Genomic DNA, 17302 nt, shown 5'->3' with positions numbered 1-17302 from the left:
TATAATGTTCTGTATCTCTACATTTGTTTTTGGCATTCTGGTTAGTCTTTTAAACTAAATGTGAAATCTAAGGAAATTGCTGGTTATAAACTCATCCAAGGAATAAACTTACCAACTTGACTATAAATTACATTCTTTTATGTAGTATTGTAAACAAAGATAGAATTTTTTAACATTACTCTGGTGGTGTATTTCAAAGAAAAGCAAAAATAGTTTTCAAGACAGTTATTGTTAGTAACATATTTAAAGCGGTAATAACTCACCAGATGGCGCTAGAATTCACACTTGTCTTTCAGATTTATAAATGCCTAAATAATGTTAATAATGTTTTTATTAGTTATGTTCTGCATATCATTTGGCGTTTGCTTTAGGTTATCTATTGTTTTATAATTGTTTGATAAGCTGCACTGGAAAGATGTTCCTTTAAACATCTCAGGGTTGCAGTAAACCGACGCTCCTACTCCTGAGCGCTAGGAGGCGCTGTGACTGACGCGCATGCGCTCAAGGAGGCGCTGCGACTGACGCGCATGCGCTTCGGGTGCAGGTCTGTCTCTGTCCAGCAGTTCAGCGTTCAGCACCGCGGGCGGAGGAACAGCTCCCGATCCCGAACACACGAAACACAACCGCAGCAGAACCGCCTGATCACCTCATCCACATCCACACGAACAACCGGTAAGATTAATCACCGTTATAAACTCAAATAAACGCCGTTTTTTAAAGATGATATCACAATAATAACGCGATGATGTCTGAGGTACTTAAACCTACTAATGCGATTAAACACGGAGGAGAAGCAGCGCCGCAGTTTCTATTGTCCTTTACACCGATTGTGTGTTTGTCTGTGTGTGTGTGTGTGTGTGTGTTTTATACTCTGTGAAGCTCAGATCTGATGCGTGTGTGTGTGTGTATGTGCGTGTGTTGATGTAAAGCTCGGATCGGGATTAGATCAGATCTGATGCAGATGGTCGTGTATTGACTCGTTGATCTGACTGCGATGTTCATCGATAATATTGTTCCTGCATTTATGAAATGCATCATCATATCAGCTGACTGTCTACTTTTCTAGGAATTAAATTATGTATAACAAGCTGTGGCGAAATGTTAATAAGACGATGGTGAAATTGTGATTTAATGCTATAGCCATCCAAATAATTACATTATCAATTTTACAAATAGCTCAAGTTTAATTATTATTATTATTATTATTTTGTTTAATACGTCATATTAATAAAGTTAATAATAATGGTTATTCTGGTTAGAAATTGCACCTCCACCTAACTTATATATAGGCCTATTTATTGAATTAATCCTAACTGATAACAATTGTTGTGATATCTATGCAGAATTTACTTGTTTACAGTATTATCACAAAAGATACAACATGTAGCTTACTAAAACATTTAAGTATAGTATATGGATATTTATATTTTGTTGATGTTAAACTTTCCATGAGAATTAACGGGAATATATGGGAATTAATAGGAATAAACTGGGAATTTAAACAAACAGTGAACATTCTTCCAAAACATGCACAGATCATTTCTTGAAGTTAATCAGATATCTTAATGTAAGCTAGGACTATTAAGCTAGCACTATTTTCAATTTATGAGGATAGCTATCATTTTTAATCAGATTTATGTTTGTTTATGTTAAAGTTTATATAAATTTCCCTAAATTTTCTTTAAAACTCTGTTAAGTTTCCAATTTGGAATATTTCCTAAATTCCCTGTATTAAATTTCCATGGAAAGTTTCCGGAAACTTTCCGCCCTTTTTGCAACCCTAGTTGTTGTATTCATTATACAGGCAAGTCATATTTGTAACATCCACAGTGTAAAGTGTTGCTATAACCAGATAACATGTGTTTGTTTTGCATTATAAAACGAAATAAAGAGATGAGATTGATCTGTTATGTGGGATTAATATCTCTGGGAGGTCTCTGCATGTCTGTGCTTAATTTACTCTGACCTGAGATCTGTACACCTACTGTACTCATCATGAGTCAATGAATCCAGTTTGCTCAGAAAACAGCGTTTGCTCCAACATAGAGAAGGAGAGTTTGTCATCTTCAGCTGCTTATCAATCATTCCCAGAGAGAGATGGTTATATCTCTTACATTTTTTCTAATATAGATTTAAATATAGATTGGATTTTATCCAAGTCAGAATCACTTTGAGGAAGTTTAGTGACAAAATATATAGCTATGAATGTAAAACATTTAATTTTGTCAGCAAAACCAAAAATATTCCTTATGCCTGATGACAATTATAAGTCTTATCAGTTAGAAAAGGAAAGGAATAGCACATCTCTTTAAGAAATCACTTATGTCTGTAACACAGCCGTGCATAATGACTTACTAATATTATATTAATGATTCTAAGACTTACAGGGCAGTACAATTCATACTGGTGCATTTCTCTTTAAGCAAATGTCTTTATATATTTTATTTTCATTGTGTAACATTCATAATCATCTCATACTTTAAATGAGTTTGTGGTCTGTCGATTGGTGGTGAATGTCTCGGTTGAAAGCCAGATATTTGTCTGCCTTTTAATTCCTGATCAAAGCACTGAGGAGTTTAAGAGCTGCAGATAAAAACATGGGTGCTTTTACATATAAATACAGTAGAAACAAGTTTTCTATGAATACCTGGATTTGATGATTTTTTTTAAATCTTGAAGATTTGTATACATTTGTAGTATCTGAATTGGTCATAGATGAAAGTATTTAAGAAGCTGTCAACATGCAGTGAAGGGGAACACTGATGTATCCAGATGTACAGATGAAATCTCTCAGTTGTAAGAAGAGGCTTCTGTATTAAATCCAGATGTCCTGAAGTTTGTCTTATTTTTGTCCTGTTTCTGCGTTTCATCTGATCTAATCTGTCCTCCTACTGTCCTAATTCTCTTATCTCTCGTTCCTCTAAAGCACACATTGAACCTCAGGAGGCTTCTTAACATGTATGTGTGTTCAGTCTGTCTGTGTGTTTTTGTGTGTTTTTAAATGCTAAATGGAGATTGTGACTCTCAGCAGGAAAACATGTGCTACAGTATCTAGCAGTCTAAATAAGGACACACTGTGGAGCTCTGTTGTTTTTATATAACGCTGTATGAGTATATTCACATACAAACCATACAAGCGTCATTGAAACGCCGACCACTGTCGTGAGTTTGTTATGTTTGTGTATCATTTTTACATATTTGGTGAAGTTCGACTTTCCACTGCGATGCGCAGAGCGACTGGATTATGATGTCCAAACGTGAGAGCGATTCATCAGCTCTGTTCTAGACTTGTTCTCCCATTACTTTAATGTGATACTCACCGATTGGTCTGTGGAGCACAGCATAAAGTCGACAGCACCAGTTAGCACTGTGCTAAGAATTTATAAAAATATAAACATTTCATATACTCGCCAATTTTTATTGTGGCATGTTAGGCCCTGTTTGTACCTATGTCAAAAATTTGTCTATTTTCATTTCTCCCACTTAATATCTGAGGCAGACTTAATACTTAAACAAGGCTTAGCTGAAAACACTTCAGATTGATTCAGACTTATCCAACAGATCGATTCATTCATTGTCAGTGGTCAGATGTGTTTTATTGTGTCAGCTCTGTGTTTGACTGCTCTGGTCTGTGCTGGATGTAGGGCACAGATGAAAGGGCATTAATGATAAAGATGAAATGAGGGAATGAAGGAGTGAAGATGAATACAGTATGTTTGAAACCATTGCTCATATATTTATCACATGGGACAGCAGAGGACGCCTGCTGAAGATTTGTGTGTGTGCGTGTGTGTGTGTGTGTGTGTGTGTGTCCTCTCTGTTCAGTATGTCTTTGAAACATCTCAAGGGATCTTCTATTTATTTTGGCTATCTGCAGTTAAGCTTTGATGACCTTGTTAAGAGCATCAACCACAGAAACATGAGATTAAAGTTGATTTTCCTTATGATTGGCAAAGCTAAAAATTTGAAAGGTTTGAAATAATTTGAAATAATAAAAAAGTTTAATGAGAAATATTTGAGTTGTTCAGAGACATAATCATGTAGAGATCTTATTGAGATATAATAGTGAGGTCACATTGGTGGTCTGTGTGTGTGTGTGTGGTGTGTGTGTGTTTTTTTCAGTTGTGTACATCTACACGTATCCTCTAAATAATAGAAATGTTTGTGTGCCCACACACACAGAGATCAGGTGACTGACTCATATTTCAGATGCAATAGGAGCAAACATTACACACTACAGCCATATGCTGCACACCATCATTCATATCAAAAACACACATTTGATCTGTTTCAGCTGAATACTCTTTATAAGCATCATTTTAATGGATAGGTCACACAAAATACAAAGTCATTTATTTACCCATTCTATGACTTTCTAATGTGACAAAAATATCTTATTTTTTTGTTGCTGTGCAAGTACAGAAGAAAGTCATGAAATGAGGGCAAGGAAATTATGAAATCATTTTCATTTTTGGGTGAACTATCCCTTTAAGACCTCATATTTGCACTTCTGACCAGACTCTTTGCTTTCGAAAAAACAGCTTCTTTTAAGCAAAAAGACAGCATCACATTTATTTACTAAAGATAATGAAACAAGATATAATAAATACTCTAAATATCATTCAGTTGAAAAAGCTTTGACGCTAAATAGATCAATGTCAATATAGAAAGAGACCAAAGCACAAGTTTGTGTTTTCTTTATCACTTTCTCAAAAAAGTTAGTTTGAAGCATAACTGTCTTACATTTTTTATGCATTTTTAGGAAAACAAAAGATTTGCTTGGGTCAATTTGTCTTGTAAAAATATTTCAAGATTTTTCTGGACAACAATGTAAAAAAAAACTATGTCTAAAGTTCAAGTCTGGTCTTCAGCTCCAGTACTAAATATGAATCCAGTTTACAGTGTTAGTGATAGTTTGAAGGTTAGACACACACAAACACGCATGTTCTTTTCTGTCAGTCATGTTCTCTGTATGTCTCTCTTATATAATGGCAGTGATTATCTGTTCAGAGCTGTAATGTGTCCATGCATCCCATCATCATGGTCCATCCCTGCTATCATACACACACACACATGCACGCACGCACGCACGCACACACACACACACACACACACACACACACACACACACACACATGCACTCACAAACATTCAGACACACTACAGTAGATTCTCACACAATTACCTTATTGCCTGTAATTTCCTGCAGAAACTCAATGACGTCTGATCTGAGATCTGCTCTGTTCAGAATAGATTTGTGGTTATTATGTGTGTTGGCGTGTTTCCCTGCGTTTATAGTTAATGACTCCCTCCAGAGTCCTTTCTAGAATGAGGCTCAGATTTTTCAAAAACGCAGTAGCAGAAATGTAGGCTACATATTGGAGAAAGTTCAAAACTGTTTTGGCATTTCATTGATTTCTGTTTCAGAGTCCTGTTGTGTGTAGCACATGAAATGTTGTGTTTATTCAGTTTTAATCTCACACTTTAGATGGCATCAGATTCAACGAGCACATACTCAATGTTCTGCTCTCAGTGCCAAGCAAATGAGAAATATAAACCCTCAATGGGATACGAAAGTGTTTGATGTTTAGCAGTAATAAATTTTTTTACATATTTTTTTGATAACCAGATTTATTTAAGCCACTTCTCTTTACATTTGTTTACATTAGGCTTGGGTGAGAAGTACAATTCAATATGCTATGAATGAGGTTGTCTAGTTTCTTGTGTTTTTTTTCTCATTTGTTTTGTTTTAGTTTGATTATTTTCCATTAGCAGTATCAAATATCTCCTCCATTTTTCTTTTGTTTGGTTTCTTCTGTTTTAAGAATTCATGAGGAACGGTCAAGGTCAAGCTATGCTGATCTCCTGATGTTGTTCTCTCTCAGTTATATTTTGAGACGGACACATTGGGAGGTCAGTGTATAATAATTATTTATATATAAATATGCACACATGCATGTATAATTTTAAGAAAAAAATATTTATATATTAAGTAATTATATATATATATATATAGTTTTTGCCGTATTTTCAATTCGGAATGTCAATTTGCACAATTTAAAGGGTAATGGAAACACAGGTACTGCTGTTGTTCTGGTTTGTGAGGCTTCGTGGATTCGGATGTTTTTGTCTTACACACTCTTATTCTTTCACTTCCACACTAAGGGCTGTGCAAAGGGTTAAAGCTACGGTGTATATCATTCTTTGATGTTAAAATGAGAGAGTAGAGAAGGATTTGTGGTCATATGTCGGAGGTGTAGAGAAGATTGTGTGACCTTTAGCAGATGTAAGGAGGAATTTTTGCCTGAGGCTGCTGAATGGTGATGTGTGTCATAATACACTCACAGATCACATCACACAGTAATCTGGATGTGATGGATATTATGTGATTTTTTCTGTCACAAAATGTATTTCAGAGAATAAAAAATAAGAAGAGTATGATGTTGCGTTTAGTTGCTGTTACCTTTTAAAAACAACTGCTTGTTACTAAGCAATAGTTAGTAGGTTTGTTAAATTCATTCACACCGCAACTCTATTATAGAGACCGACATCTGTATCTCTTCATTTGTATTCTGTGAGCCGTCGACCACCTGCATCAATTAAACAGCAAAAAAGGGTGAGAGCAGTCGTGTGCGTGAGAAAGAGAAAGATTCAGCTGTGGAATATCAAGGGAAATTTCATGGTGGATGCCTCCACATCCAGAGCCCTTACACAACCAGACACAACCACCCTGAGAGAGAGAGAGAGAGAGAGAGAGAGAGAGAGAGAGAGAGAGAGAGAGAGAGAGAGAGAGAGAGAGACAGCCTGTTGATAACATGAATATTAGGCTTTCTATAGATTTCACATAGATTTGGTTTTTAACCAAACTTCTTAATCAAGGATTCAGCTTTCTGAAAGATCAGTAATTTTTAGGCTGGTTTATGCCAGTTAATCCAGTAACTTTCACATGATATTTATGTAAATAAACTTACATTAAATTTCTGATCATGCAAGTTGACGTTCTGTTTTTCACCTGTGTTCTCATCTCTGGACTGTAGTGCACACCAGCTGTGCGAGACTCATGATGTTATATTTATATGATATAGCGATGCAGACGCTGCTTGAGACACAACACGTAGCGTGTGAATATAATCTCATCAGCATCACAACATGACAGAATAAAACCATCATTTATCAAATAAAGGATGTTCAAGAGTTTATTTGCTTTTCTAGTCTGGGTGGGTGGAGCTTATATGTGACAGACATGACCCTTTTATTGGGTTTATATCCGTATGCTGTTATCTGTATGAATGGATGTTAATCAAGTCTTTCTTTCTGTCTCTCTTTGACTCTCTCTTGTGTCCAATTTGTAAGCGTGCTTTATTTGCATGACAAAAACTGTACATCCGTATTCCCAAAGCATTTCAAATAAGGCTGCATACAATGTGTGCAATCTCTCTCTCTTTCTCTTTGTTTTCCGCTTCACAGATGTTAAGGGTCGAAGCGAGTGCTACTGGAAATAAGCTGTCAAATGCTTCACCTGTCTGTTGATGGATCTCTCTATCAGCTTCTCTCTCTTTATCATCACTCAATCTCTCCCTGTCTTCATATGTGGAACATGCGTTCAAATAATGTCATCAGGTATAAGATGAGGTTCCACCTCAAAGGTCATTAACATGATCTCAATGATCATCACTGTCCTTTATTTCACCTTACACTCTAAAAAAACAAACGGTGCTATATAGCACCAAAACAATTGCTTTGGATCGTAACGATAGAAGAACCATTTTAGTGCCATATAGCACCGGTGAAGAACCAGTGAAGCACCAGTGAAGCACCAGTGAAGCACCAGTGAAGCACCAGTGTAGAACCATATAGGGGCCATATAGCACCACATATGGTTCTACATAGCACTATATGGTTCTACACAGGTGCTTCACTGGTGCTTCACTGGTTCTTCACCGGTGCTATATGGCACTAAAAATGGTTCTTCTATCGTTACGATCCAAAGCAACTGTTTTGGTGCTATATAGCACCGTTTGTTTTTTAGAGTGTACATTGGCATCATCATGTGCTGTCAAAAACTCTGATCATCCTTGAACTTCCAGTCAGAAACTCTCAGAACATGATGAAAATAAATCCTGCTGTTGCCATGGATACACAAAAATGGACGTCTTCAGCAGCAGTTCACTTAATGATTCTTAAAAATCCAAACTCTGTATCAGTTAAAGGACCTGCGATATTTGCCAGGGGCGTCATGCAGCAATTTTTTCATCTATTCTTTATACTTTAATCATCATCATTTACATCAATTAAACATCTAAACCTTTATACGCCAAATTCTTATAGAATATACAGACATAAAGGGAAGCATTTATGGCTGTAATGATCAACACTGCAAAAACAGTGAATAAAAAGAAACCTTTGATGCAGCGTAACCTGATCTATATGTAATAATGTAGTCTACATTTTTTGTTTTATTATTTATTTAATTGCATTGAAAGCTCATCATTTTTCAAAACAATCCTATAAACATATTGGTAACACTTTATAATAAGGTTGTATTAGTAAACATTGGTAAATGCATTGGCATGAACAAACATATAGTTTCTCAACATGTATTCATTTATGTATTAGTGTTAGTTAATGTCAATACAGTTATTCATTTAGTTCATAGTGTCTTTAACGCTTGATTTTATAAATGTATTAGTAAATGGCCGTGATATCAAAAGAGCTGAGGCACTTATAAACATCTAGATCCATATAATAATGTGGGTGGAGCCTGTCTGTGTAATACGACCAATCACACTCGAGGTTCATGTCTGATCAAGTCAAGGCTGTCAGATCATTTTCTTTGTGATTTATTTTTATTTTGCTGATGAATGTTTCATTAGAGGAGAACTGAAAGCTCTTTGAGCTGCACATTTTTTCTGTGTTCATCATTCTTTGTAAAGCCATACAGAGGTGACCCTCATCTTCGGAACGTCTCTCTCTCTCTCTCTCTCTCTCTCTCTCTCTCTCTCTCTCTCTCTCTCTCTCTCTCTCTCTTTCCTGCCCTATTTCTGTTGCTCTTCCATTGGCTCTCACACATATGCTGTGTTCATGGGTCCAGGGGTGTAGCAGCATCTTAGGGTGTTTTTACATATAGTTTATTTTAAAATTACCAAACCCAGTTCACTTAAAGTGAACCAGAAAAGAAACTAGCTGAATGTGATCTCAGTCCTTTTGGTGTTCACAATATAGACCTTTCTCACAACTTCCGTATTTATGACCGGAAATACGCAATCGTCGCGGAAATTTACTTCCTCCGCAGTCAAGGCAATGTAAAAAGCCGTATCTGTTCCATCAATTCTCTGTTGATGGTGAAGGTATACAGAAGTGGATTCAGGCTATTCGGCGAGACTTATAATGTGTCGTTTTAGTTAACAGTTCAGTAACAGTTAGACTCGCTCTCTACTTACCTAGAAATTTATGGTCAAATTCTTCATGAAAAAAGTTTTCCTCCATTAGTCGTGTCACATCAGCAAATGTAATATTTGGCAAATCCGTTAACTAAGTTGTGTGGACTTTTTAATCCATTTTAAACTTGCCCGGGTTTATGTTTTTCTAGTGTGTTGACGCTTGACAGGAACTCCGCTTACACGACGATTACGTATTTCCGGTTACTGTGAGAAAGGACTATAGTGGACTCAAAAGAGGACCCAGTTCTTTTTTTGGTCCTCTTCAGAATTAAAATGATATCAGACCCTTCATTGTTCACATCAGACCCCAGCTTTTATTTTATTTTTTTGTCAAAAATAAAGGAAAATGTGATTCCTCATGATTTAAACTCTGTATTAACATACAGCAAGTTAGAAAACAATCAGCAAATATTCTTCATTTGCTTTCTTATCTTTCCGCTCTATTCCTTTTCTATCTTCTGCCTCATTGATTTTCATTTTTTTTCTCTCTCTCGCTTTCACTTTCGGTTTCTCACTCTCTGTCTTTTCTTCTCTTACACATTGAATTTGATATTCTGCTGTATATGTTTATATTTCTGTATTAGTCACAGTGATAGTGTCTCAGTGAATGTGTCATTCAGGGTTTATTGAAAGGATGGGATACAAACACTAACATCTCAAGATCTTACACAGAGTAAATCACAGTTAAATGCACATTACACAGTTACACTCAGTCCTATAGATATGTAGCCTAGAGTTTATTTAACCCTGCCCAGAGCTTTTCATATCAGTTATATGAGAGTTAAAGCACAAAACTGAGGATATTTCAGCATAAATATAAAATATACTTTAAAATTGAAAGAGATCAATTATTTTTGCCTGATCCCATGCATGTACTGTATGTGTTTGCTCAGTCTTTAGTTTGTGTTAGATTAATTCTATCAGGGTTGTAAAGGGACGGCCCATACGGCAAAAAAATAAAATAAAATAAAAATATATATACATATAAATATATATATATAAATATATATATATATATATATATATATATATATATATATATATATATATATATATATATATATATATATATATATACACATACAAAAAATGGCCTAAATTTTTTGAAATATGTTTACAAAATGTATTTTTCACCAATATATTTTTTGCCATTGTTTGTATGTTTTAATATATATATATATATATATATATATATATATATTTTAAATTATATTTTAAAGCATTTATATTCATGTTGCATTGGAAGAAAAACTTGTACACATAACAGGTTTGAAAAGGTTCAAAAAATATACTTTATAAACTTTTATATTTTGGCCAGGAAAAATAATTTTTTTGCCATATAGGTTGTAACAGTACAAATGTATTTGTTACCCCTGAAATACATTTTGAAATATATGTTGATATATGAAGGTTAAAACTAAATATATTTTCAAATTCAAAAATATATTCAATTAAGCTTTATTTTCTACCAAATGTATTTTGCATATATTTAAAACATCTTATTGGCCAGAGAAATGAATTCCTTTGCCGTATGGGGAAAGGCAATCTTTTTGTGTGTGTGTGTGTGTGTGTGTGTGTTATTGTGCCTTGCAGTGAATTGATGTGCTGGCTCGGTGTTTTGTGGCTGTTCAGATGATGAATGTTTGTGTTGGCAGACCTCAGACACTCTGGACCTGAAGCTCAAACAATTAAACCCTTATCTCACAAAAATACACACAGGGCAAAATCACACAGAAAATGCTGTCTTTTGAACATAAAGCAAGAAACCAGATTTGTGTCCTCATTCGATTTGTTTCGGAAAAGCAAGAGGACCTTGCCAATGAAAATAACAAAATGGCCTCCACATTCAGTGTCTTGGCTCTGTCTTTGAGAGAGGCAATAAAGCTTAAAATGGTTTGGAGGAGGACAGCTGCCCTCGGGGGACTCTGCTTCATCTCATGGTCTTTCGTTTGACTCATTCTTTGAGATTGAGTCGGATTTAAAGGCCACCGCACTGAAAAGAACCTACTTGTGTTTCGCCCGACTGATCTTTACACCCTTCAAAGCGAAGGGCAAAAGTCTTATGTTGGAGATGAAAGGATTGACGCGTAATTCAGTTTGTAGAGATCCTGCAGTTAAGAGGAAGTATTGAGTGTTTTATAGACTATAACGTATAAACTGAAGTATATAGCCTGTCAGTTTGAGTCTTAAAGGGCCAGAGATCAGTTCATTTAAGAGTTTAAAGTAGATTTAAGTATTCATTTGGTACACTTCTGGGTATTAATTAGAAGTCCTTAAACAGATTTTAAACAGTGTTTGTTCTTTGACGCAGGATTTATATTGGATAATTAAAGCGATTGTGAGAGACTCTATAAAGGATTATACAGATAATTGAATAAATTAAACCTCCAGGAGCAAAAGCAGTGGGATCTGATTTAAAATATCTGAGGAATCTATCCAGGACACGCGTATGTGTGTGTTTGTAGTTTTCAAGGTTTGTTATTATTATTATTTTTATTATTATTAAGTTTAGATGTGTGGTGCCATTAGTTAAATGTTGACAGACAGCAGACAACTCCGGGCCGGATCCGGGCTGAAATCAGCAGCACCAATGTGGATCCGACCTGGAGTCGTCTGCTGTCTGGGGAGAATTAAAGATTGACAGCATTTGATTTCAGTTGAGATGAGGAGATCTCGCTGCGATTTCGCTCGATCCTTCATCCTTTCTAACATGAGCTCATGAGATCATTCATCACATCAGAGTCTCTGGAGCTCAGAACTGCTGCTGCTTTCCTCTTAACCCATTTTTGATGCAATATAAGACGATGTATGTCAGTCATCTTTGTTTTAAATGCTGTTCGCTTCCTGTATTCTGTGAGCATTGATTGGGTTAAGTGCTCCAGAATAATTGACTCGTTCAGCACGGTTCATCAAACGACTCATTTGATTTAAAGATAGGAAGCGTGTTTGCACTGAATGATTGACAGTGATTAGAAATGCAGATGGTGTAGCTCTATACCAGTCCAGCAGATACAGTAAGTGTCTGTTTAAACTAGATTACATATAGTTGTGACATTAAAGTGGTGAATTTGCACAAAAGTATCGATTCAGCTGTATTCAACTTTTTATGGATGACTTTGGATGTTTAACAGAATTTGTAAAAACTAAAACATGTTTACTTTAGTAATGTTAATTAGGTAACACTTTACTTGAAAGGGTGTTCATAAGACTGACATGTAACCTTTATAATCATGGCATGACATGTGTCATGAACATGAAGGAGATTTTATGCACGTTATGGTTATTAAGTGTCATTATGTCATTTTTAATGCAAAGATGACATTGTTTGAGATTTGTTCTTTGTTATGACAACTTGACATAAACCAATACATCAAAACTTGCCATGACAACTTGTCATTACCAAGATAACATAACTGACTTATGAATAACTTTTTACCAGTGATACAAATTGAATTTGTCATAAACATGTCATTAAGTGTTAATATTCAAATGTCAAATAGTTTGATAACAGCGTCATTAATATTTTTCTTGACCTCAACTACAGTGGTACAAATATAATTTCTCATTAAAATGGCATTAAGTGTAAATACTGTATTATTAATGTTTTTCCTCCATGTGTTTAACAAATAAATACAACCATTTAATAATAATAATAATAATAATTAAAATGGATAAAATTATACTTTTTTGCATTTGGAGATTAAAATTAAAATTGAATAAAAACAGTACAATAATGGGTTAAGCCACCACTCATCTCATTATATGCTCATGTAAACTATATATAGTTTCATAAAATAATGTATGTTACCTGCAATACATCAGTTACAACCTTGCTATATTGATATTTAAAGTAGCCATGTTACAATTAACCCTGCATTAGTTTGTGCCCCGCTCACCCCTACAAAGAACTCTTAATAGTCCTCACAAGAGTATGTAGCTTCACATCTTTCTGTCTCTGGTTGCTGCTGTTTGTAGATTCAGTACAGCCAAGCCAATATGAATCTAAGAGCGCTGCTCTGTTCTTATGATCTCTACTGCAATGCTGGATGCTGATACGCTCACAATGGATTTAATCCACACTGCTGGACTCCTACGCATGAGGTCATAATCAGAATAAATGACTTCAAATGAATGAAAAACGATATGAAAGGTTGACATCTACATGAGACGGCCAGTCAGAGGTCTGCAGTGAGTTTGAAGGATGATGTTTTCGTTCAGAGTCAATGCATCATGAATTCAGAGAGAATGATGAATGGAGGATATAAAACCTCTTGAGTTATAGACCGCAGTCTTTAGGGATCTAAAATCATTATTATTTATTCTTTACTGAAGTCATTGCTTAATTGCTTGTTCTTTTAAAAAAAATGTAAGCAATTGTTGATTTGTTTTTTGAGCAAAGGGTGTCAGCACAATTTACACTGAATTCAGCAGATACAACAACAGCAGTTTCCTTAATTATACTCGTGAGAGAGAGAGATAGGGAGAGAGAGAGAGGGGGAGAGAGCCGGCAAAACTTATTGCAAAATAACAGCATTTCCATTAATTGATGTTATGCGACTAAAATGTAATTTTGTTGTCTCACATCATTCCAAAAACCATCTGGATGACATTACAATACAGCGAAATGAATCAAAAGCATAGAAAGCAGTCGACTTCCAAAACGCTCTTGCATTTTTTTCATGTCACGCTCTTGACGGTTTTTGTGACACTGCATCTTCTGTCTTGCCTTCCAAACAAACATACTGTGCCAATATTAAAGGTGCCAAAGAATGCATTAGAATAATCTGTTAAATAATTTTCTGATATCTAAACAGAAGGTTTGTGGCTTTATTAAATGCAAAAATGATCCAGAGTCATATTTACATGTCCATTTACAACCCTTTAGAATTAAATTGTCTATTATTATAATAATAATGTTGAGCTCTGCTCTGATTGGCTGTTTCTCAGAGCAGCTCCTTCAGTAGCTCTGTGTGTGTGTAAACAGATCTTATGTTTGAGTCTGTATCAGATTTTGAGGAATAATCAATTGTTTGGAGATTGTTAATGGATGTTTCTGAGTGATAAGTTTGTGTTTTTTTCAGTATGGACCTGCAAAACGTAACTGTAACCTCAATAGTAGAACTTCAGCCTAAACGCTAGGATATAGCATTAACTAGCATATAGCATTAACTAGCATATAGCGTTAACTCAGCAGTCACAACTTGGTTTTTAGCATAGTAACAACATTGTAATTAATTTAATGTGATAAACTCTTGTTATTAAAAAAAAGTTTTCCAGCGTGTGTCTTTCGCATTGTGCAGTCTGACATTAACTGAGATCCCAAAGTGTGATGGGACATACAGGGATAGTCCTGGGATAATACTCGTGTGCTATTTTTGTGCTTTTTAAAAGTAGACATACTGCATAATTCATAGCATCACCTCTGTGTTTCACTCTCATTACAAAATCTCTTATATCAGCACTTGTAGACCAATATAAAATCAGATGGTCTCTTTTCTTCTATTAGAACAAGAGAAATGGCTTAAGCAACTCAATGTTATTTCACGTCACGTCATAGATACTAAAATATATAGTCAGATAAAATGAAGATAAAGAGAATCACTCAGAGATGGAAATCATGTAGGGATATCTGAGGTGAGGCGAGGATTTAGTGTGTAATGAATTCAGTGATGAAACCTCCAGCTGTTTCACCAACTGTTCAGTCACTTCATCACTTTACCCACAATCCCCGGTGTGTTAACAAACATAAAGCTTCCTGCATGTCATCTAGCCGTGAACTTACGAAACATTACTTTTATCATTAATTGATAAAAAATGTTTTGGTGCAATATAACCTGGACATATTTCATGAGATTCACCCAGGTTGTGTAGCATCCTGCTGCTTGGTATTAGCTGGTTTTACTGGTGTAGCAAGCTGGTCTGGTTGTGTTTTGGTCACTTTTTAAGCTGGTCTAGCTGGACTGTTTGAAGACCAGCTTACCCACCAGCTTCACCAGCTTTGCCAGGCTGGGAGGATCAGCTTGAACCAGCTACTGCCACCTTAAACCAGCTAAAACCAGCTACAAGCTCATGCTGGTCTAAGCTGGATTTTTCAGCAGCCTATTGTGAACTATTCAGTATTGTTATTCATAGTTTATTGCTTTAAAATAATATTGTTTCATTGCAATGTTTGTGTTTGAGTATTGTATCGTAATAGTAAACCTGCAGTTATCATGTGAATGTTAATGGTGACAGTGATAAAGTGAAGATGCTGAACCGAGTCTCTATACTGAAATATGAGTCCATTAGATGCACAGATTCTGGGATTGGATCCAGACAGCAAGAGATCCTGTACATTCAGCAAAACTGAATTTATTATTCTAACAGCATGGCTGAAATATTTTGGTCTGAATTCAATCAGCGTGGATTGAGTTACAGCTCAATGTTATCCAGTCACCAAAATGACATTGTTTTAGTGACCATATACTGTATGTGTGTGCTTTCAATGTACATAAAATGTATAAGTTTAATGTGTAAAAATGTTGACTGAGCTCTCAATGGGCATGCTTTTTTAGCTAATATAATTCAATGTTTGTTTTCCCCAGACTGCCGTTGCCATGTACGATGGGGCGAGGGTTCCCTCTCCTGATGAAGGTGCTAATGGGGTCACCCTGCAGCCCGAGACCCCCGCAGAAGAGCCTGAAGAAGAGGAGGGTGTTCACCCTAAACCTGTCCTGGTGAAGAAAGCTCACCGTGAGATCCTGGACCATGAGAGGAAGAGGAGGGTGGAGCTGAAGTGTATGGAGCTACAGGAGATGATGGAGGAGCAGGGGTGAGTCAGCAGGACACTGTGTGTTTGTGTGCCTATATATAGGTGAACATAAAACAAATAATCTCAAACATTTCCAAAACACACATTTGCCAAAATCATGTTTCACTGTATATCAGATTTGTGTGAGGGTTATGATTAAAGAATATATCAATAGCCTTTTTGGTGTAGTGAAGGTTATGTGATGTCACAATTTTTCATCCCACGTCTTATTGGTTCAGAATTTCAAAGCCGGTTGTAGTGTCTCTAATTAATAGATATCTGTGTGACCTTCAGGCCGAATAAATGACAGATAAGTGATGAGCTTCAGTTCTGGCTTTATGCTCATTGAATAAATGATGATGAGATCCTCCATTCATCACAGTCCCTCATCACAGGACATCGGCCTCATACATCAGTTTACTTTTGCATTTGTGTCCTGAATACTTGACAAGGTAGCCATCATATTTTAAAGAGTCATACAATGGAAAATAGGATATTTTATTGCTCCAAAGTGTTTGTGATACTGTCGACATACTCCTAAAGCTTTCTCACAATTATCTGGGACTTTTAGTTGAACTCCAAACACTACTCATTTAGAAAGCTCATCTCAAAACCACCTGTTTTGTGTTTCATCAATGAAGTAAACATCAATTAACATTTTGTGTTTTGCACATATACATATAAAATCTTAGTTTTAAGTGTATAAAAATCATTAAACTAAAACATTCAAGTAAAATAAACTTAAAATTATTAATACATGTTGTGAGGAATTCCCATAATCCTTTGTGCTTGAATATTTTGATTATTTATGCTTTTTCACAGAATAAGAACTGATGAAAAATTGAACTACTTCAATATCTGTTGATTAAATGTCATGAGATTTAAGCTCTTATATTATTAATAATATAATAAACAAATAAACAGTTTTTTTGTTGTAGATTACAGTATCATTTTTGTGAAGTCACCGTTCAGGTGATCAGTGTTTCCTTACATTATGTGAGGATTTAAACAAGGAAATGAACCCAAATGCAGACAGACTACAAAATAATAATTTATTGACAAACAGGGGAAA

At 35.4% G+C, this 17302-nt stretch overlaps 1 protein-coding gene across 2 annotated transcripts in view; it reads left to right on the top strand.

The window, feature by feature from the left end:
* The first annotated feature begins 525 nt into the window (after positions 1–525).
* The window catches only part of srrm3 (serine/arginine repetitive matrix 3), a 50130-nt gene continuing 33353 nt past the window's right edge, over positions 526–17302 (top strand). For both annotated transcript variants that reach the window (XM_065251147.1, XM_065251146.1), the window contains exons 1-2: positions 526–672; positions 16025–16251. In XM_065251147.1, the coding sequence (XP_065107219.1) occupies positions 16037–16251 (215 nt within the window). In that variant the 5' untranslated portion in view covers positions 526–672; positions 16025–16036. The remainder of the gene's footprint in view (positions 673–16024; positions 16252–17302) is intronic.

This window comes from Paramisgurnus dabryanus, chromosome 5 (genome assembly GCF_030506205.2).
Source record: "Paramisgurnus dabryanus chromosome 5, PD_genome_1.1, whole genome shotgun sequence".
NCBI lineage: Eukaryota > Metazoa > Chordata > Actinopteri > Cypriniformes > Cobitidae > Paramisgurnus > Paramisgurnus dabryanus.
This window is presented reverse-complemented; position numbering and strand designations above follow the sequence as displayed.